The sequence below is a fragment of the Macrobrachium rosenbergii genome, chromosome 22 (assembly GCF_040412425.1).
Source record: "Macrobrachium rosenbergii isolate ZJJX-2024 chromosome 22, ASM4041242v1, whole genome shotgun sequence".
Taxonomy (NCBI): domain Eukaryota; kingdom Metazoa; phylum Arthropoda; class Malacostraca; order Decapoda; family Palaemonidae; genus Macrobrachium; species Macrobrachium rosenbergii.
Genome location: NC_089762.1, coordinates 30,967,570 through 30,985,890, shown reverse-complemented (window position 1 = coordinate 30,985,890; position 18,321 = coordinate 30,967,570). Strand labels below are relative to the sequence as shown.

The 18,321-nt window shown below is 35.5% G+C and overlaps 1 protein-coding gene and 1 long non-coding RNA gene across 4 annotated transcripts in view; one reads left to right on the top strand and one right to left on the bottom strand.

Annotated features, from left to right (window-relative positions):
* LOC136850704 (uncharacterized) overlaps positions 1 to 18,321 on the top strand; it is a 1,048,955-nt gene that overhangs the window by 11 nt on the left and 1,030,623 nt on the right. Inside the window, exon 1 of the long non-coding RNA XR_010856694.1 lies at positions 1 to 1,187. This exon is cut by the window's left edge and continues 11 nt beyond it. This is a non-coding gene — a long non-coding RNA (uncharacterized lncRNA). The remainder of the gene's footprint in view (positions 1,188 to 18,321) is intronic.
* The window catches only part of LOC136850702 (major facilitator superfamily domain-containing protein 4A-like), an 87,877-nt gene that overhangs the window by 45,139 nt on the left and 24,417 nt on the right, over positions 1 to 18,321 (bottom strand). For all 3 annotated transcript variants that reach the window (XM_067124525.1, XM_067124524.1, XM_067124523.1), the window contains exons 2-3: positions 10,618 to 11,420; positions 10,190 to 10,383 (exon numbers count right to left, since the gene is read on the bottom strand). In XM_067124525.1, coding sequence (XP_066980626.1) covers positions 10,190 to 10,364 — 175 coding nt within the window. In that variant the 5' untranslated portion in view covers positions 10,365 to 10,383; positions 10,618 to 11,420. The remainder of the gene's footprint in view (positions 1 to 10,189; positions 10,384 to 10,617; positions 11,421 to 18,321) is intronic.

Here is an 18,321-nt window from a genome sequence, read left to right as displayed (position 1 = left end):
GACGGTATATAACTTGCCTTGCGCCAGCAACCTCTTGTTCTTGGGCAGCCAATAACGATTATTATCTCAGAGACACAAATGCTATTATTCCTTAGATACTTCAAGGCATGGAGAATAAAATTTAGGCCAAAGGCCAAGCACTGGGACCTAGGAGGTCATTCAGCGATGAAAGGGAAATTGAGAGTAAAAAGGTTTTAAAAGTATAACAGGAAGGGATACCTCGCAGTTGCACTATGGAACAACTGTTCGAAGAGCTTGGAAAGTAAGGTGGTAGGAGAACATGAGCGGAGGTGCAACAAAAGGAATAAAAAAGGTTGTAGCCTAAAGGTCATAGGTAGGTCTGATTATTTTTCAGCTATTAAAAAAAATCGATTCTAAATGTTATATATGAGCTATGTTAAACATACTTTCAGTGTGTGGATGTAAACTGTATTGCTGTTAGTTGAAGGAAACTGAATGACTCGTACTCCATAAGCTACTGCGCTTGTCTAACACCACTATTAGTCGTAATGTTCTAATTAATTAAAAAGAAAATGGCCTTCCTTAGTTTTCATGGAATTTTTGGATAAACTTAACATTGGAAATATTACCTCCTTCTGTCCTTCGCAGCCTGATTTGCATGTTATTGTTCAGTGTTCACTACAACTATTACGTTGACGTAAACAACCTTGCACACGATCTAACCAAAAAGCACTAATTGTTTACCTTAAGGATAGAGTCAAACGAGAAGCTGATATGGACTACAGAGGCGATCTTTATAATAATTTAAGTAATAGAACACTCATTAAGTTTCATTTTTTTGATTAAATATTGTTATCATTCTGGAATATTTCAAATATATATATTTTATAATCCTTATGCTTCATCATGAAAATTTTCATTTGGCTCTGGTTTCATGTTTCACATTCGGAATTTCGGTGTTGTCTTGTTTAGTTTGTTTTGTGTTTGTGCTTAGTTTATTATACATGTAATACATTGATTTATGTGAAAGCGTAGAACGCATATTGCTTCAAATAAAACTGCAATTAATTTCAACAATGGCCATTCTGGCTTTTCGGAGAAAGATTAGCTTATTAGGAAGTACAGGTTATCGTGTATAGGGCTAGGCCTAAATCCCAGTTGCCCCATGATAGCATAGGCCTTGTTTTCACAATGTACAGGAACCACAATACCCATAGCAGAGTGAGGTAAGTACCCTGGTTTGTATATACTTTTCCCCGTAGGTTCTTTGCAGCGTGCCTTCGTCGGTAAAAGTTCATTTCCAGTCCGAACTCCAGTTCCACATGAGGGCTACTACTAAACAGTGATTCATCTACATTTTCGCCGTGTTTAGTACTAGCCCCAGGCGGTTCAAATGTAGTTCGCTGTGTTTACTACTAGCCCCAGGGAGACCAAATGTCCCTTCAAATGTCACTAGGTGCATTTCGCAAAATTGAAACTTAGAAAAAATCCGCACTCATTTACATGTATTTTATTTTTTATTGTGATAAATATTAGTTTGCGAGAATTAGCCTATATATAAAGAATATATGGTAATTCTGCACATTAGCTCCGCGCGTGTTTTTACCCTTTCAACTGGTTTTTTCTACACTTTTAAGGGTTCTGATACTGGCGGTGCATCTGTTTGTTGTCGGCTAAATGGAATACCCCTTCGCCGTGTTAAGTACTGGCCGGGGGCGGCGGGGGTTTGGGTACCCATACGTTAACAAGTTATTGCACTTCCGGACGGGATATGAACCGTTCGAAACAGACGTACCCGTGCTCTGTCTTGTGAAGATCGCATATGGAAACCCCTTGTTGGATGGACTTCAGGGGTTAATTACAGGTTAATCAGGCACGAGCGCCAAAAATGAGAGACAAATTCATAATTAGCAACCAAAAAACTGTAGAAAAAGTCAAGTTATAGCGCCGTCGGCTGCGCGGAGCTACTATAAAGTTCTACCGAATATTTTTTTCATTTTTATGAAGATTCGAAAGATATAATAAAAGATCGAGTAGGGGATGTTCGGACCGGAAGTGAACATTATCCCTTCGGCCCCTAGCAGCAACCATTTTCGTTCCCATTATTGTACCTCTTTTCATAGTCTCTTTCTTCCATCTTTAAACCCTCTCCCAACACTTGATTCATAGTGCAACTGTGAGGTTTTCCTCCTGTTACAGGTTTCAAACCTTTTACTGTCAATTTCCGTTTCAGCGCTGAATGGCTTCATAGGTCTCAGTGCTTGGCCTTTGGAGTAAATTCTATATTCATTTCAGTTGTATATACTTTTATGGATGGGATTGAAATGTAGAATAGATCACTGTTGAAATCGACAGCAAGATTTGAATGACAGGATTCACCATAGGCATTATGGGATTTTCTTCATGAAATTAACTAGGATGTGGCCTAGTTCTGTTTTCTAATGAAAGGTCATTTACAAAGTCTCGAGTTGAAATATACAGCACTATTATACTAATCCCAAGTGTATTAAGCGGGCATTGTAAGTTGTAGGCTAGTTTCATTTATTGGAGAAACTAGGCCAGCCTATATTCCTCTAGGCCTGTGTTGGGTTAAATGTTGATAACAGCCTAGTTAATTTTTAACCCACAATTTTTGTACAACCCTGAAATATGGTTTTTGTGTTGACAAATTTAGCATTCATTTGCAGTTGAAATGGCTTGTTAACTCATAATGTAACCCCCACTAATAATAGTGGGGATGACAGTTTTTGAGTGCGGAATACAAACTAGTAAAATGGAAGGGTACATTATCCTTTAACCTAACCTTACCTAGGGTGCTAGGCCCTACCAGATTGGCAGGGCTCCTCTTGCTGGACACTCCGTAACCTAACCTAGGCCACTGTACATCATGAAGTAACATACTTAAACTATATTAGACAAATTATAATGCTAGATCCTTCCTGCCTGGGACAACAACCTCCCCCCCCCCTCCGGGCCAAATAAGGACACACAAAAATAAATTAACCAATATCAAGAGAAGTGAGTGTCAGATTCATTAAAGTCACAAAAATTTGTGTGTAAACCTAACAGTTTAGAGTGCTGTGTCACTAACATACCTTAAGGTGCTGTATTCCCATCCTGTCACTGGATGCCCTGTAGCCTATCTTAAGAACACCTTTTCCATGGACTTTCACAGGTCAGAGAGTCACCAACCCTTTGTAGGGTGTGGAATAATCCATGTCAGATTGTTCTGAATAAACAATCAGCATAGGCATACCATGGACACAAGTATGATGACACTATTTATTAGAATGAAAAATTCACTCTGTTTCTCAACAAGGCAGGCCCCAATCCCTTGTACAACACTATACTATATTTACTTAAATGGCCTAGCTTTTGTGTGTTATTCTCAAGACACCTTATAGAATATGAAAAATCACAGATGCCAAAAGGCAAACAAGTTAGCCTCTTTGAACTTTTGAACGGTGGAGAAATACTTGATTTGTTGCTAGTGAGTGGTCAGGGACAGTCATTTCATACTAAGAACAAATATTTATTAACAAGATAGGAGGAAGTGTATGTTTCTATGGGAGTTCCAATGATTATTTCATTTAAGGAAAGTTATTTGAAATAGTAAAACTGAAATAAATAAAAGGTCAGGGGTATTGCGAGGATAGAACCTTACTAGATTTTTAGGCGTAAATTTAGTTTCATTAAAAATAGTAATTCCAATCATTATTTTTTAATTTTCAGAAAATTTAATGATAATGGTCATACAAGCCACAAATAGGTAATCATGTAAATTAATTTCTTGCTTAACACAGGAAGTAGTAAATGTTACTTATAAGCTAATGATGTACTGCAGATGTAAAATACAGTTTTACTGATAGATTTTGATGTGATTTTGAATGGTTTTACACTTCTGTTTGAAATTCTTGGTTACCCATCACATCCCCATCATGTCTTTGCACTAATGGGCGCCACCGTAGGTAACTGGGGTTTGTGAGTGGGAAAAGTGAAGACTGAAGAAGCACTCTTACAGAGATACATCCTAACCTGACAATAACACAGTAATCCCTCAATCCACAGTATGTATGTAGGAATAATGACTAGGGTAGCCTAGGCTTTGGCTAGCGAATGAAAAGATACTTTAACTATAGAAACCAAAGAAATATACATGATTCTTGTGGTCTTTTTTATATTAACACAAAGTAGCCAAAAATATAGCAGTTATCAAGCAGAAGGTTTCATTCAAGGACTTCACTACAGTTAGCTTAACAAAACACCCACAGGCATACTGTAATGTGTGTAATGCATTTTTATGCCTTTTTTTTGCATTTTTTTACCACAATTGTTTGTGTAAACCACTGGTATTTTTGTATTTCTCATATCCCACATATCACAGCTTCGACTGGTGACCCAAGTGAGAAATGGGTTTTATATTTAAGGGGAAACCCAAAAACAAGCGAGTTGCACCATCTTGAAATGTCAAGATTTCATAAATAACAGATTAAGTGGTGGGTAAAATGCATGGTTCACACATGATCAATAATGATCACAGATCTTATGAAGCATTAGGATGTATCAGTGGCAGTTACAGGGATGTACCCTGCCATACATTCGCAAATATTGTTTAAAATATTCGAATTCATTATACCTTGGGACAAACTAACACCCAAAGGGTTCGAACCTGGGGCTTTGGTTTCGATTTCCGGTCGGGCAGAAGCACTAATCATTTATAGTTCCTTTTGGGTGTAACTTATTCCCTAGGTATAGTAAATTCTACAAATTAAAGGTACTTATGGCTTAATATTCGGGGATTTAAATTCATAATTATATATATATACATTATATATATATATATATATATATATATATATATATATATATATATATATATATATATATATATATATATATATATATATATATATACATACACACACACACACACATACGCATACACGTACACAGTATATTCAATTTGATGAGACAAACGCTGTTTGCGAATAGGAATGTTAAGAAAGGCCTGACAAGATAACAGTCATAAAAGAGTTATATCGAGAGCTGTCGGGCACTAAGGAAGGCTGGGGGAAGGTGGGGGTGGGGGAGAGCTGGAGGAGGGCCTTCATTCGCTGGTGGGGGCGGGATTTTGAGACCATAAAGGGGATGGACTCTTGTAACTGAAGGGACAACCAAACCCTAGCCATGTAGAAGATATATATGTACTTCCATGCATACGTACATACGGGGATCATGCCGGTGTACGTCTTGTTTCGTGGGATACTTTTGATGGTACTTGTGTGATTTGCTGGTTCTCGTTCCTTTACCTGGCGGTAAAATTCTGCCATAACCGTTGCTAATATATTTGTCGTTGCCATCGTTTTGTTCTTCGCCAAGGCTTCATAGTTACTGTGATTGTATTGTTAGTTAGCGAACATCATGGGACATGGGCCAAGTTGCATAACTGCAAAATGTATACGTTATTCAAGCATCACACTCATGTAATTATATGCGCATTTGTTATGTTTGCGTATTTATGGCAGGCTAGATAAAGTATTCAGATGACTAATAAACCGGTGGCTGGAGGATCTTACTGACTCCGGGAGGACCCTTGGGGTCTGAGGAACGGGAGAGTTGGAAGCGGGGTGCATGCCAAGAGGATTATGAGTCATTTATATTCCACTGCCTGTTTTTCTTGAGCCGTTGATACCCGAATTTACATCCTCTTCTTTTTAATATAGAGAGAAGTTTGAGGCTTTTATTTCTTTTTTTTTTTTTTTGGACGATTGAAATAACTTTTAGCTCCGTATGTACTTTTTAAGGGAGAGAATTTTAAGAAATTTGCGTTCCGTAAAGAGGGCGTTCGTGAGCGGTCCTTCTTAGTAGAATATACGGGGTTACAGAAGATCTCGGCTTCCCGGCGTAGCCTCCACGTTTTTCCTATTGCGCAGTTTCTGTAAAGGCAGTAGGCTATGCAGTCGTTGGTAGTGGTTCGTACACTTAGAGGAAACTTTTTAATGGCTGTAATCTCTCTTTTTTTGACAGTCGAAATATCTTTGAGTTACGCGAAATGGACAGGTTTATGTATTTTTTTCAGGCTTTTTTTCGATAGAAAATGGAGGGACATTACGAAAGAAAATTTTACGGTATCTCATGTATAAGTTTGTGAAAGGCCTTTCTCTTTATACGAGACTGTATTAGGCATTAGAATAGTTTTTTTTGTCTTGGAGAGTGTTTTTTCTTCCTCCAAGTCTGTGAGATATAGTCTGCATGCAGATATGGATAGGATTTTGGTTTAATTCTATAAAAGGAACTAATTTGTTAACCGAAGGAAATAAATAACAGGCGGTGCAGTCTAACTACGGCAGTGAGAAATACATTTGGTTTGGAAGGAACGAAGATAAAATTCATCGGGAGAAAGGGTTAAGAATAATGGATACTCTGTGAAAAATTAGGTAAATGAAATTGGAAGATTCATGAGATCCATTTCTCGAGCAGAAGTAAAAGAAGATTGTTTTTTTTTTTTGTGCCTTCATTTGTTAACATGAGAAGAAAGGTCATTAATGTCTCAATGCAGAGTGATATATACCCCCTGTTAGTGGATGAGAGGAATGTTTTTTCTCTGTTAATGAGAAGAGACCGGTTCTTACTAGGAGATGGTTTAGAAAAAAGCTAAGCCTACTTGAGGTGGCACAAAGGAAAATGAGGTAGAAGCTGAGAAAGGAAGTATAGAGTCAGAGTTAGAGTGGATGTGAAATCACAGAAAATTATAGAACCTGGTTAGCAGTTAACCAAAAAGAAAATGATTACGCTTTGTTATAGCAAAGAACGGGATAATAATATGTTAGAGGGGAAGAATAGGAATATACTTTACTAAATGAAATGGGAACAGGTCACAAAACAAAGTTGGTGTACATCATACCAAAAAAACTTAAATTTTATTTACTGTAGTTAGTTTCCTTTTTATGATAAAACCAGGATAAAAACGCCCGTGGCACGTAGCTGTGAATTTGCCATTTTTTTTTTTATAGAAAGTGTCTCCGGAAGACAGTTTTATAATAGGTTTTGATCTTCCTATTGCGATTTGTTTGCTTAAAATGTACTTTATATAATTCTGTCAAAAAACGGTTAAAGAATAGATAAGTATTGCTGTAATTAGACTAGAATTCATCTTGGTTATTGAGGTCTAATATTATTAGTGCACCGGCTTACGCAAACTTTCTCTTTCATAAGCTTTCTCTTTCATAGGCACGCGCACATTCTCTCTCTCTCTCTCTCTCTCTCTCTCTCTCTCTCTCTCTCTCTCTCTCTCTCTCTCTCTAAGACACACCAGAATAGCACAACTTCTCTGTCAAAAGAAGCAACGCTACTCCCTGTCACTGGAGTTTTTATCGTATGGGATTTACGAATATATATATATTTATATCGGAATATATATATATATATATATATATATATATATATATATATATATATATATATATATATATATATATATATGTATAGATATACTGTATATATGTAACACAAACACCCAATGGTAATGCACGCGTGACATCTTCAAGGGGAAAATTATTAATCTTCTTTCTAGCGAACTGTGAAATTTGTGTAGAAAGTGCATTTTTGGATTCTTGTTTTTCAATCAGATTTGGCTGTTTGAAACTGAAGCAGCCGTTAGGTTTGGAATGAATAAACTGAGCAACATAATAGCAATTTTTGTATGTCCATTGAAGAAAGACTTCTCCCTGGAGTGCTAAAAGCATTGGAAGTGTTACGAGAAAGTTGCAGATGTACGTGCGCATATGCATTCGATGAAAACAAGGTCTATAGATTATCTCGAGTCCTTGGATGAAAATAAAGGAAACACTTTGCCTGTTGTATGTATATACATACATACATACATACATATATATATATATATATATATATATATATATATATATATATATATATATATATATATATACACAGACATTTAAAAGCCGTATGTAATTCTCACACAGTTTATAGTTACAAGCTTCGTCACAGGAAGTGGTTTTTGTGACAGCTTTTATACAAAATAGACATACCTGTGAATTTTCATTTTTATGTTGCCTGTAGCTTTGACATTAGCTAGTATTATGACTAACCTAAGTTTTTTTTTTTTCGAAGTACACACAGCTTTAGGCAACACTAAGGTTCTATGTCTTGCCCTGTTGGGCTCAGTTGCCTTGCGTTTTAGTCTTTACCTTTTAGTCGTAACCTTTGATATTTCCACTGTCTGTACAACTTCTTTATCTTTTTCGTGCTCCAGTTTTCTCTCTCCACTGAGGAGCATATCCTTGTATGAGACCAATGAGTGTATGTGCGAGTCAGTGTTTTTGTTAATAAATAATAATAATAATAATAATAATAATAATAATAATAATAATAATAATAATAATAATAATAATGGTGAAGAAATCCACAGTGGTGTAAGTGTAATTATATATTAGAAATATATAAACAAACGAGAGCTTCCGAGAGCCTGCTCGATTCTCCTTCTCAGTTGAGATTGAGAAGCAGGTTCTCGAAAGCTCTCGTTTGTATATGTATTTCTAATATGTATTTGCAATTGCACCACTGGGGATTTCTTCACCATTTCAGTGACTCATGCTTTGTGAGAGTTTTATGAATAATAATAATAATAATAATAATAATAATAATAATAATAATAATAATAATAATAATAATAACTTATAAATTACTTTTGCCTCATACAGGTGAAGATGTTTACTACTAAACAGTTTCCTTTTTAAATTTGTTAAATATTTTGTATTTGCGCACAACGATCAGTGCTATAACTAAGGCCTCTGCCCATCTGCCCCTATGTCAGTCACCCAGATTTTAGATTTGGTAATCAACTGGTTGAATATTTTGGTTTAAGGGATATCCAGCACAAATATTGTAGTTACCGTGATCTTAGATGAGCTTGAACATTGCCTAGGTTTAGCGGTTCAGTTTTTTTTTTTTTTTTTTTTTTGAGAAATTAGTGAAATTTGTATTTTTAGAATATATTGTGAAATCGGAGTTTTTAGAATAGTCTCACATGTTCACAGTTATTGAGGGGTATGTTTTCGCACAAATCTTCCATTCACCAAGCATTTGGAAGAGTCAGAAGATATTTTGAGATTTGATTTTTTTTTTTTTTTGGGGGGAGGGAGAACTCTGCTTTTGTTAGGACTGGGAATTTGGAAATTATTTATATTACACATTAATTTGAATTTTGTATTGTGATTTCGTTGATAATTTGTTCAGAGTTTTAACCTTAAAGATCCCTCTAACTCTTCCATACCTCGGTAGAGTATTATCTTTGTAGATCTCAGTATCTTGAGCACTGATGGGAGTCTACATTCAGGGTATTATGGGACACTTATCAGGTTTTCCTGCTCAAGAAATATCCAGCTCGTCGGGACTGAGGCATAATTAACCTTATTTATATTCATGACATCCACATCATGGATTGTCTTGTGTGCTACAAGTGTATTGCCCCGATCATGTGGCCATTGCATATTGTTTTACATTCCATAAAACTATTATTCTTAGTTTCTCGCAGCTTGGCACTTCAGATTTCCAGGAATTGATACGCTTATTATTTATAGGCCTTTTACCTAACAACAAGTTGTTACCAGATTTCACTTTAGATAATTCAGATATGAGTCCCTGCAGCCTTTATGTTTTGTTGAATATAAACAAAATTATACAGGTTAAAATTAATTCTTAATATGAATTTTAATGATTAATTTGCTATCCATAGACTATTATGGTTTAATTTTGATTCTTTATACATTGTAGAGTGATATATGAGTTTTATGTACCTGTGGATTATGATATTCCAGATTAAGGTAATACTGTAACTTATAAAATAGAATGGGACGACATTTATATTTTTATTCTGATTTATATATATTTTTAAAGAAATGTTGTTTTCCTTTATTTTTCCTTTATTCATTATCTTTGATGATGTATTCTAATTTGTTTATTCACAAATGCGATAATGTCCACATTTTTTATGTACGTCTAACTGTTTTGCTTAAAGCTGTCTATTTGTATATGTGACAGACCTACGATCCTTAAAGGAGAAATATTCTTACCATACAGTGAAACTTGATATTAGTACAAATTTTTTTTAAAGGGATTTCGAAGGAAAAAAAACGTGCCAAGACAATTTAAGATGACCTGAGCTTAATAAATTGTAAAAAAAAAAAAAAAAACTCATATCCCTTACCTTCCATTCTTGGCACCATCGTGTGCCCCATCTTGTTGACGCACAGTTCCTTCGCATGCCCAAGGACTCCAGCTCCCCCGGCGTCCCCGTTGGTCTCTGTTTCGTGTCCTTCAGCTTTTCCCACGTTGGTGGCAGTGCCATTCTGGTCTGCCTTGTGGCCCTCAGGAGTCATCATGGTTCACTCGTCACTTGTCCTGAAATACGGGTTGGTAAAGGAGTTTATATCCATTTATGAAGAGATCATGAAAGATTTTCATCGTATATCTCTATGCTTACGTTGACTGATAATTATTCGTGATGTAATATTTAAGAAACTCAGAGTTATTTTATATAAAAAAAATTACAGGTTTTTTAAATCATAGCCATTTGGATGTGTATCAGGGCAGAATGGAAATGTTCTCATCATTGGTAGTTACAATTTCACTTACACAACAATTTTGACTTTGAGTAGGCTACTTCTGTCTTCTTATCTCTTGATGGCGTGAAAGCAATCTCGCTTTTGCAAGAATTTGAAGGAAATCAGGAGATCCAGTCAGATGATCACACCTGGTTAGTCATTTTCTAAGTAGGTAAAACTTCAGAGGCACAACACTTGAAACTGTTCAGGTAGTATTTTCTTAACTTTGATAGGAGTACGTGGTGCTAAAAAGCCGGCTCAGACGCCGAGATCAAATTTCACTTTTCTGGAGTGGCACAGTCTTAGTAAAAAATAGTTTTTTCTCTTTGGCAATGCGAAATAGTCCCATTTACAGGAACGAACATATTTCAACTATCTCTTGCACCGAGCACTAATATAGTTATGACTTGCTACTCTATATCGGGAAACTTTTATTATTACTAGTTTTATTTATAAATTAATAAACTATGCTGTCTGTTGACTGCTTGATTACTCTTTCTTTACTCTTTCTTTAGCGTTTGATTTATAATAGCACAGATCAGTGAACACTGAATAAAATGTAAGTTCAATTTCCTTCTAGTGATATGATGTTCAGAATGCCTGTAGGCTTTTAACTTCATTATATTTTTTAATGCAATTTAGCGGTAGTTTTTTTTAGCAACTGCGGTACTGAATTCTAATTAACCTTTCACACTTCTTTGCTCTAGGTATCTAATTCTCTGTTAAATTTATTTTTTTCTCTTAATTTTTTGTTTTTTAGCGTTTTACTAAAAAATTTATCTATTTCTGACGACTACACTATTTCTCTCTCTAAAAAAACTAATTACTGAAAATCTGAAAAAAGATAATTTTTGATTAGAAAAAAATCTTCAAAGAACGTAAATTCCAAAGAAGGAAAAGAGTATTTCAGTACAACGTATGGATTACTGAAGGTACAAAATGTTAGCCAGACAGATATTTGAATCTTCTGCTGGAAAGAATTGTTGATCAATTTCAGTTTTTTCTGTGTCTTTACTTACTATATATATATATATATATATATATATATATATATATATATATATATATATATATATATATATATATATATATATGTATATAAATATGTTTTATATATATATATATATATATATATATGTGTTTGTGTATTATATTTATGAAAATATATGTGTATATATTATATTTATGTATATGTATATATATATATATTATATATAAATATATATATATATATATATATATATATTTATATATATATATATATATATATATATATATATATATATATATATATATATATATATATATATATATACACACACCAGGCTATATATATGCATTGTGAATTTTTGTCTCTCACAATCGGTATTAGCCCATCTCCCCATGATGGCTGATTGGTAAGTTTGTAAAACTTGGGTAATTATGGATTTTTGTCACATACAGATATGGCATTATTCACAAACATTAAGCTATAAATATTGTTTAAAATCGAAACTATATTTGTTTCTGTCCCAGCCTGTATTCGAACTTGGGTCTTTGGTTTAGAAACGATAGACAGTCGATCTTGACCATTCGGCTATTGAGATGGAGATATAAGTTGATGTTAAGTCTAAATTCGACGGGAATATGTACAGCAGAGTCGACTTAATCTTGTATATCATGATAGCCAGGTGGTCAAAGTCGACTGTCTATCCTAGTTTCTAAACCAGCAGTTTTAACCAAGAATGGCTTTCATTACTACTTGAGAAGAGCGCATACGTTTGAGAAACGGAGAAATGCATTGCCCAGACTGTTGCAAATAATAACTAGCGTAAACCGTTATAATATTTCACTGTGCCGTGCTGGAGAACGCCTTAAGGAGGGATTAACCCCTTAGCGAGGGGGTTAGGTAGTGACGTCAGTGCACCTCACGTGATGCACTGTAGGCATTACTTAAGGTTCTTTGCAGCTTCCCTTGGGCTCCTAGCTGCCACCCTCTTTTATTCCTTTAACTGTGCCTCCATTCATATTCTCTTTCTTCCAAAGGACTTCCCACCCTCTCTTAACAATGATTCGTAGTGCAACTGCGAGGTTTTTCTGCTGTTACACCCTTCAAACCTTTTAACTGTCAATTTTCCTCTCAGCGCTGAAACCATAGGTCCCAGCGCTTTGCTTTGGTCTAAATAATATATTACAGTTCCAGTTCCAATTATGGAGGAATTAAGCCACTGAAAAGGTAATTGCCGGAAGAATTTACCCTTGGGACCATCATGTAAAAAGTACCTCTCATAATCGGCGGCCACCGTAACCTGTTGCTATACCTAGTATTGAGGAATTGTACCACTCCCTCCAGGGAACGGGCACAGATGACGTATCTATATTTTCGTGTTCTGTATGGAATTGCGTGTCTCTCAGTACTAAATAATTTGATTCACGCAGCCAAAACTCTCTGGAGATGGGCACCATACCGCAGGAATACAAGTAACCATCTTTCAGAGGTTTTCAGACACACGCAGCCAGGATTCAAGCCTATTATCCTTGGCTGACTTTATTTCTGGGCAGACTTCATTAGTATGCAGACCGCTTTTGCATACGTATTACCCTCTGGTATAAAATTGCATAGAGGATCACATCAATCAGCTTTATAGCAAAGTGCGAAAACCGCAGGAGAGAAGAGAACAGGAACACGAGAGAATTTTCACCAGCAATGAAAAATGGATAAATATTGTCAAAGAGTCAACGCATTCCAAGTCCATTTCCATATACTGAGAGAGAAAAGCATCTGTCTTGTCACGGTCAGCCACATAGTAACTGTGTTTTAAAATTACTTATTTTTTCCCACCATGGGGTGTGTGGTTATGGCGTCAGTGCACCTCATGCGGTGCACTGTAGGCATTACTTAATGTTCTGTGCAGCGTCCCTTTGGCCCTTAGCTGCAACTCCTTTTATTCCTTTTTACTGTACCTCCTTTCATATTCTTTTTCTTCCATGTTACTTTCCACCCTCTCCAAACAATTGATTCTTAGTGCAACTCCTAAATTCTAGATTCTATTCTATTCTACGCTTACTTTCTCTGTCAGAATGTTAAAAAAACTTAAGTTTTGCAGTTTATTACTTGCTGAAAAAGTCAAGATGCATTTAGCGCCACGACTGCTGCCAGCCTGAAATCCCGCCTGTAGGACGGATGTTCATAATGCATTTTCTTGGAATTATTTACGTAAACTAAAAGCAATAAAATCCTTTTGCCATGAGATTTGGGACTCCACCTGGCAATGTCAGCAGACAGACAGTTGTACAGTGTTCTGTTTCCCTCTCTTTTCTGTCTGTAGTTTTCATAATGAAACATAAAAGTTTCAGTGTTTGGCTTTGTTTAGGTTTTCTGTCGCTCTCTCTCCTGTTAGTTGAAAATAGGACAGTTATAATTGTAAGTGTGTCTGTCTGTCTGTCTGTCTCATAATAAGAATGAAAAGAGAAATAATCGAAAATTATCAAAACTATAAAAAAAAGACGAGCATACAGTATTTCAACAAAATGCATTACATATAATCCTTCCCCTTCTCTTTCCTTATATCTCTGTCAAATAATGGGGCAAATGGAGCGAACAAAAGATAAAATGTAATGTAGGTCCGCGTTTTTATCTGTGGATTTGCTCTGCCCTAAAAAAAAAGTCATGAATGGCCTCTAAAGGTGGAAGGTTAGAGTTTCAGAAAAATAAAAAGATTTTTTTGGGGGGGGCTGAGTGACAGTGCCAGGAACCCAGTTCGGGTTATTAAGTATGTCATTATGATCCTAGTCTCGCCACTGTGCCAGCGATGTCTTATTTTTTTTTTTATTTCGGACTTGAAATTGATATTTTTAACCATCTGCAGACATTATTTAGCATTAAAACCCGTGCATCTGGTTTTCTGAGACAAACCCTGAAATTTTGTGCAGACTTGCACAAGATTTTTCTCGGTGTAAAATTTTTTTTATACATATTTTATCCAGAGATTTACTTTGTCATACCCTTGGTTTAGGCTGTATGTTAGTTATGGACTGTTTGAAGATCCCAATTAGGCAAATGGTCCGTAATCTCGAACTAAGTTCGTTTTCAAATGGCAGAGGTGACGGGAATGTAGAAAATAAAAATGAGCATAGACAGTAATTTTTAAAAAACAAGACTAGCTTAAAATACTTGCCACGAAATCTACTGGTGACCAGAGTCAAAATTAAGCATTACTACCATACCTTTATGAGTTTTGAAGTAATACTGCATATAATTAGACATGCTTCGATGGAAGGGATTTTTGTGAGTCTGTGGGGTCAAGCAGTGATGGCATCAATCAGAATACAATGAATATACTACAGCTGGGTTATGAAAGTGGTTGTTCTCTAATTTAGTCTGATGAATAAATATATAACATCTGTTGTCAGTACTCTATATGGTATGAAGAACTTCCCTGATGAGAGAGAGAGAGAGAGAGAGAGAGAGAGAGAGAGAGAGAGAGAGAGAGAGAGAGAGAAATGATGACTGATATCACGAGGGACAGTGCATTATCTCACAACGGTTCTCAACGAATAGAATACCGATTACAAGGTCTTGCTCCTATTATACCCACAGATCTAGCTTCTCCCTGTGTTAGTCGGTTGACTTTTCCGGCCGTGACTGCCATCATAAGCTAAAAATTGTTTTGGTGGATTTTTTTTTTAACTTAGTTGCTGGCTCTTTTGCTGTAACATTTCTTTTTTGTATCTCAAAAAAGACACACACACACACGAACGTGAGTCCTATAAACTTTTTTTTTTTAATATTTTCGTTTGTGGTTTGATCTCTTGTTTGTAAGTTTCTATTAAGTTGCAGTTTCAAAAAATGTTTTTTCAGACGAAGTTTTACTCTTGCCATTTTTTGTATATGACAGCCTCCGTGTGATTGTTATTTGTAGATTAAATGGTAAATCTACTGCTTGCGTATTCCGAAAGAATATAGTATTTCCTTTTGATTGAAATTTTCTAAAAGGACTTTTAGGTTTATTTTAGCGGTGGTGCAACTTACTGAGTTACTTATGAAGTTTATTGTGAAACTCAGTTTGTAAAATATACCGGTAATGAGTCCTCTAGTTGCTGCTGTAATACTGTATTCAACTGATGGTAATTTTAATACTAAAATTAGTCGAATGTATAAGATATATCAGGAAGTTTTTTTTTTCTAAATCATTACATTTTTGTTTTGTTTTGACACCCTCTGTCTCTCTGGCCTCGTAGTAGTACAAGGGTTATTCGAGGTCTTTAGAACTTGATGGGAGCCCCTTTAGCTCACAGCCGACGACAGCCGGTGAGGGAATAATATAAACACCTTTCCTATATTGGTTTTGATGATATTAAACAATGAATTATATATATGCTTTATTTCGACTGATGTGGGTCACAGCCGGGTGGAGAAAGAAGAGAGAACAAAACCAATAACTGATTTAAATGGCTAGTGCTCCATAAAATGTTTTGTCCTATAATTAAAAGATGGAGGGCTTAAATGAGATAATCCCCCACCCTACACAGACACACACACACACACACCTTGGTGAAATCATTCATCGGATTCTCTCTCTCTCTCTCTCTCTCTCTCTCTCTCTCTCTCTCTCTCTCTCTCTCTCTCTCTGTTTTATCTTGAGTATGTAGCAGTATTACGGTGAAATGTCAGATTGAAGTATGTCAGAAACCTTCGGGGGTGCCCACCTTTATGGTGAAATATTCTTTTTATCTCGTCTGAAAAAGACATTCATCGTTACGATGATTATAATAAAAAAAAGCATAAAGGTAGGTGATCACAGAAAAATTGTTATACAGAGTTTTTGAACGTTTGAAGAAACTTTCATTGTGATAGGTGAGACGTAATTCTGTTTGCCATTACGTACAAGAAACATATTTCCGTAAATGTATAATTCTTAGTGTCGCGTTTATTTACTTGTTATAGTGCAAGAAAAGAAAGATTTTCTTTCGAGATTTCTCTTTCATACTCGTTTGTTCTCGGATCTACAGAACGGAACAGTCCGTCATGTATTAAATAATGGAATTAAGTAATGATTAAGAGGAAAAGAAAGGCGAAGACAACGTAAACCAAGCGGCGAAGAGAAAATCTAGGAAGTGGAAACGGTAAATATGTACAGAGTAGGTTAGCTCTTAAGGAAAAGGGAAAACATTTGTAGAACGAAAAGCGAGGAAAAGAAGCGGAGAGAAAGTCAGCGATGGCCAGCATTTATTTTCAGACCACAATCTTCATTGCGAGATCAAGAAGACTACAAACCCTATTGCACCGGAATGGAGTTCTATTCAGAGTGTAAATAAAGCCCCCCCAAAAAAGCAAATACAAATGAAAAAGAAACTTAAAAGATTAAACTCATTCGTGAAGAAAAAAAAGTAATAGCAGGCTATTTACCGACGACGTAACAAAGAAACTGAAACCAGCTGTAATACAGTGTAAGAGCATTCTTGCTTTAGTTATATTACAATGTGAGTATTCTTGCTTTTGTTTGGTTTAAAAGCTGTCCTTAAAGTGAAAAAGGCAAGCAAGAGCTCCTATCTTGCTGGGAGAAGGAAAGAGGATAATAATCCTTCTTTTGAGGAATGTTATACTATTCAGGAACAGCAGCAGAATTTCAGTCTTGGGGAGAAGGAAAGGAATAGGCACCAAAGTTTTCTGATCCTTGTGTTATCAGTTTATCATGTAGCAGCTTATAGTGTTTCAAGTGCCTGTCAAACAGAAGAAAAATTCAGACAGCGACAAAGATTTTATTCCCCGCAAGTGAGGATAGTGCCGTCAGTGCACCTCACGCGGTGCACTGTAGGCATTACTTAGGTGCTTTGCAGCGCCCCTTCGGCCCCTAGCTGCAACTCCTTTCATTCCTTTTACTGGGCCTCCGTTCGTATCTTCATTCCATCTTACTTTTCGTCCTCTTCTAACAATTGATTCATGGTGCAACTGCGAGGTTTTCCCTCTGTTAAACTTTTAAAACCCTCTTTACATTCGCTTTCCCTTTCAGCGCTGAATGACCTCATAGGTCCCAGCGCCTGACCTTTGGCCTAAATTTTATGTTCCAATCCAAAATGCTATTGGCATCAAATAGAAATGGATGGCGTAAAGAAATAATGACGAGGTCTTTATAAACACCTTGATTCAACTCAGCAGTTGAAGTCTAAGGTGTAGGGACTTCATTTGTATGAGAAGACAGCCTACGTTTATGCTGAGGATCAAGAAAGAAGTAAAATAGAGAACTACTAAAATGAAAAGAGTAGTGGTAGAAGCTGGATAAAGAATTTTTGAGTCGAGTAGGTGGGGGTTCAGCATCCAACATTAATAATAGTATATTGAAGTTTCTTTCGGAAACTGATTCATATATAGGGAAAGTGCCAAGTCATATATATATATATATATATATATATATATATATATATATATATATATATATACATATATATATATATGTATATATATTGTATATATATTATATATATATATATGTATATATATACCTGTATATATATATAAAATATATATATATATATAATATATATATATATATATATATATATATATATATATATATATAATATATATTTTATATATATACATATATATATATATATATATATATATGTGTGTGTGTGTATTGTACAGATATATGTATATGCAGTCTATGTATGAATATATGTACGTGCTCACAGACATAGACACATATACGTTTTGCAAGCTGCTTTCAGGACATGATGAATCATTTCCTTTCTT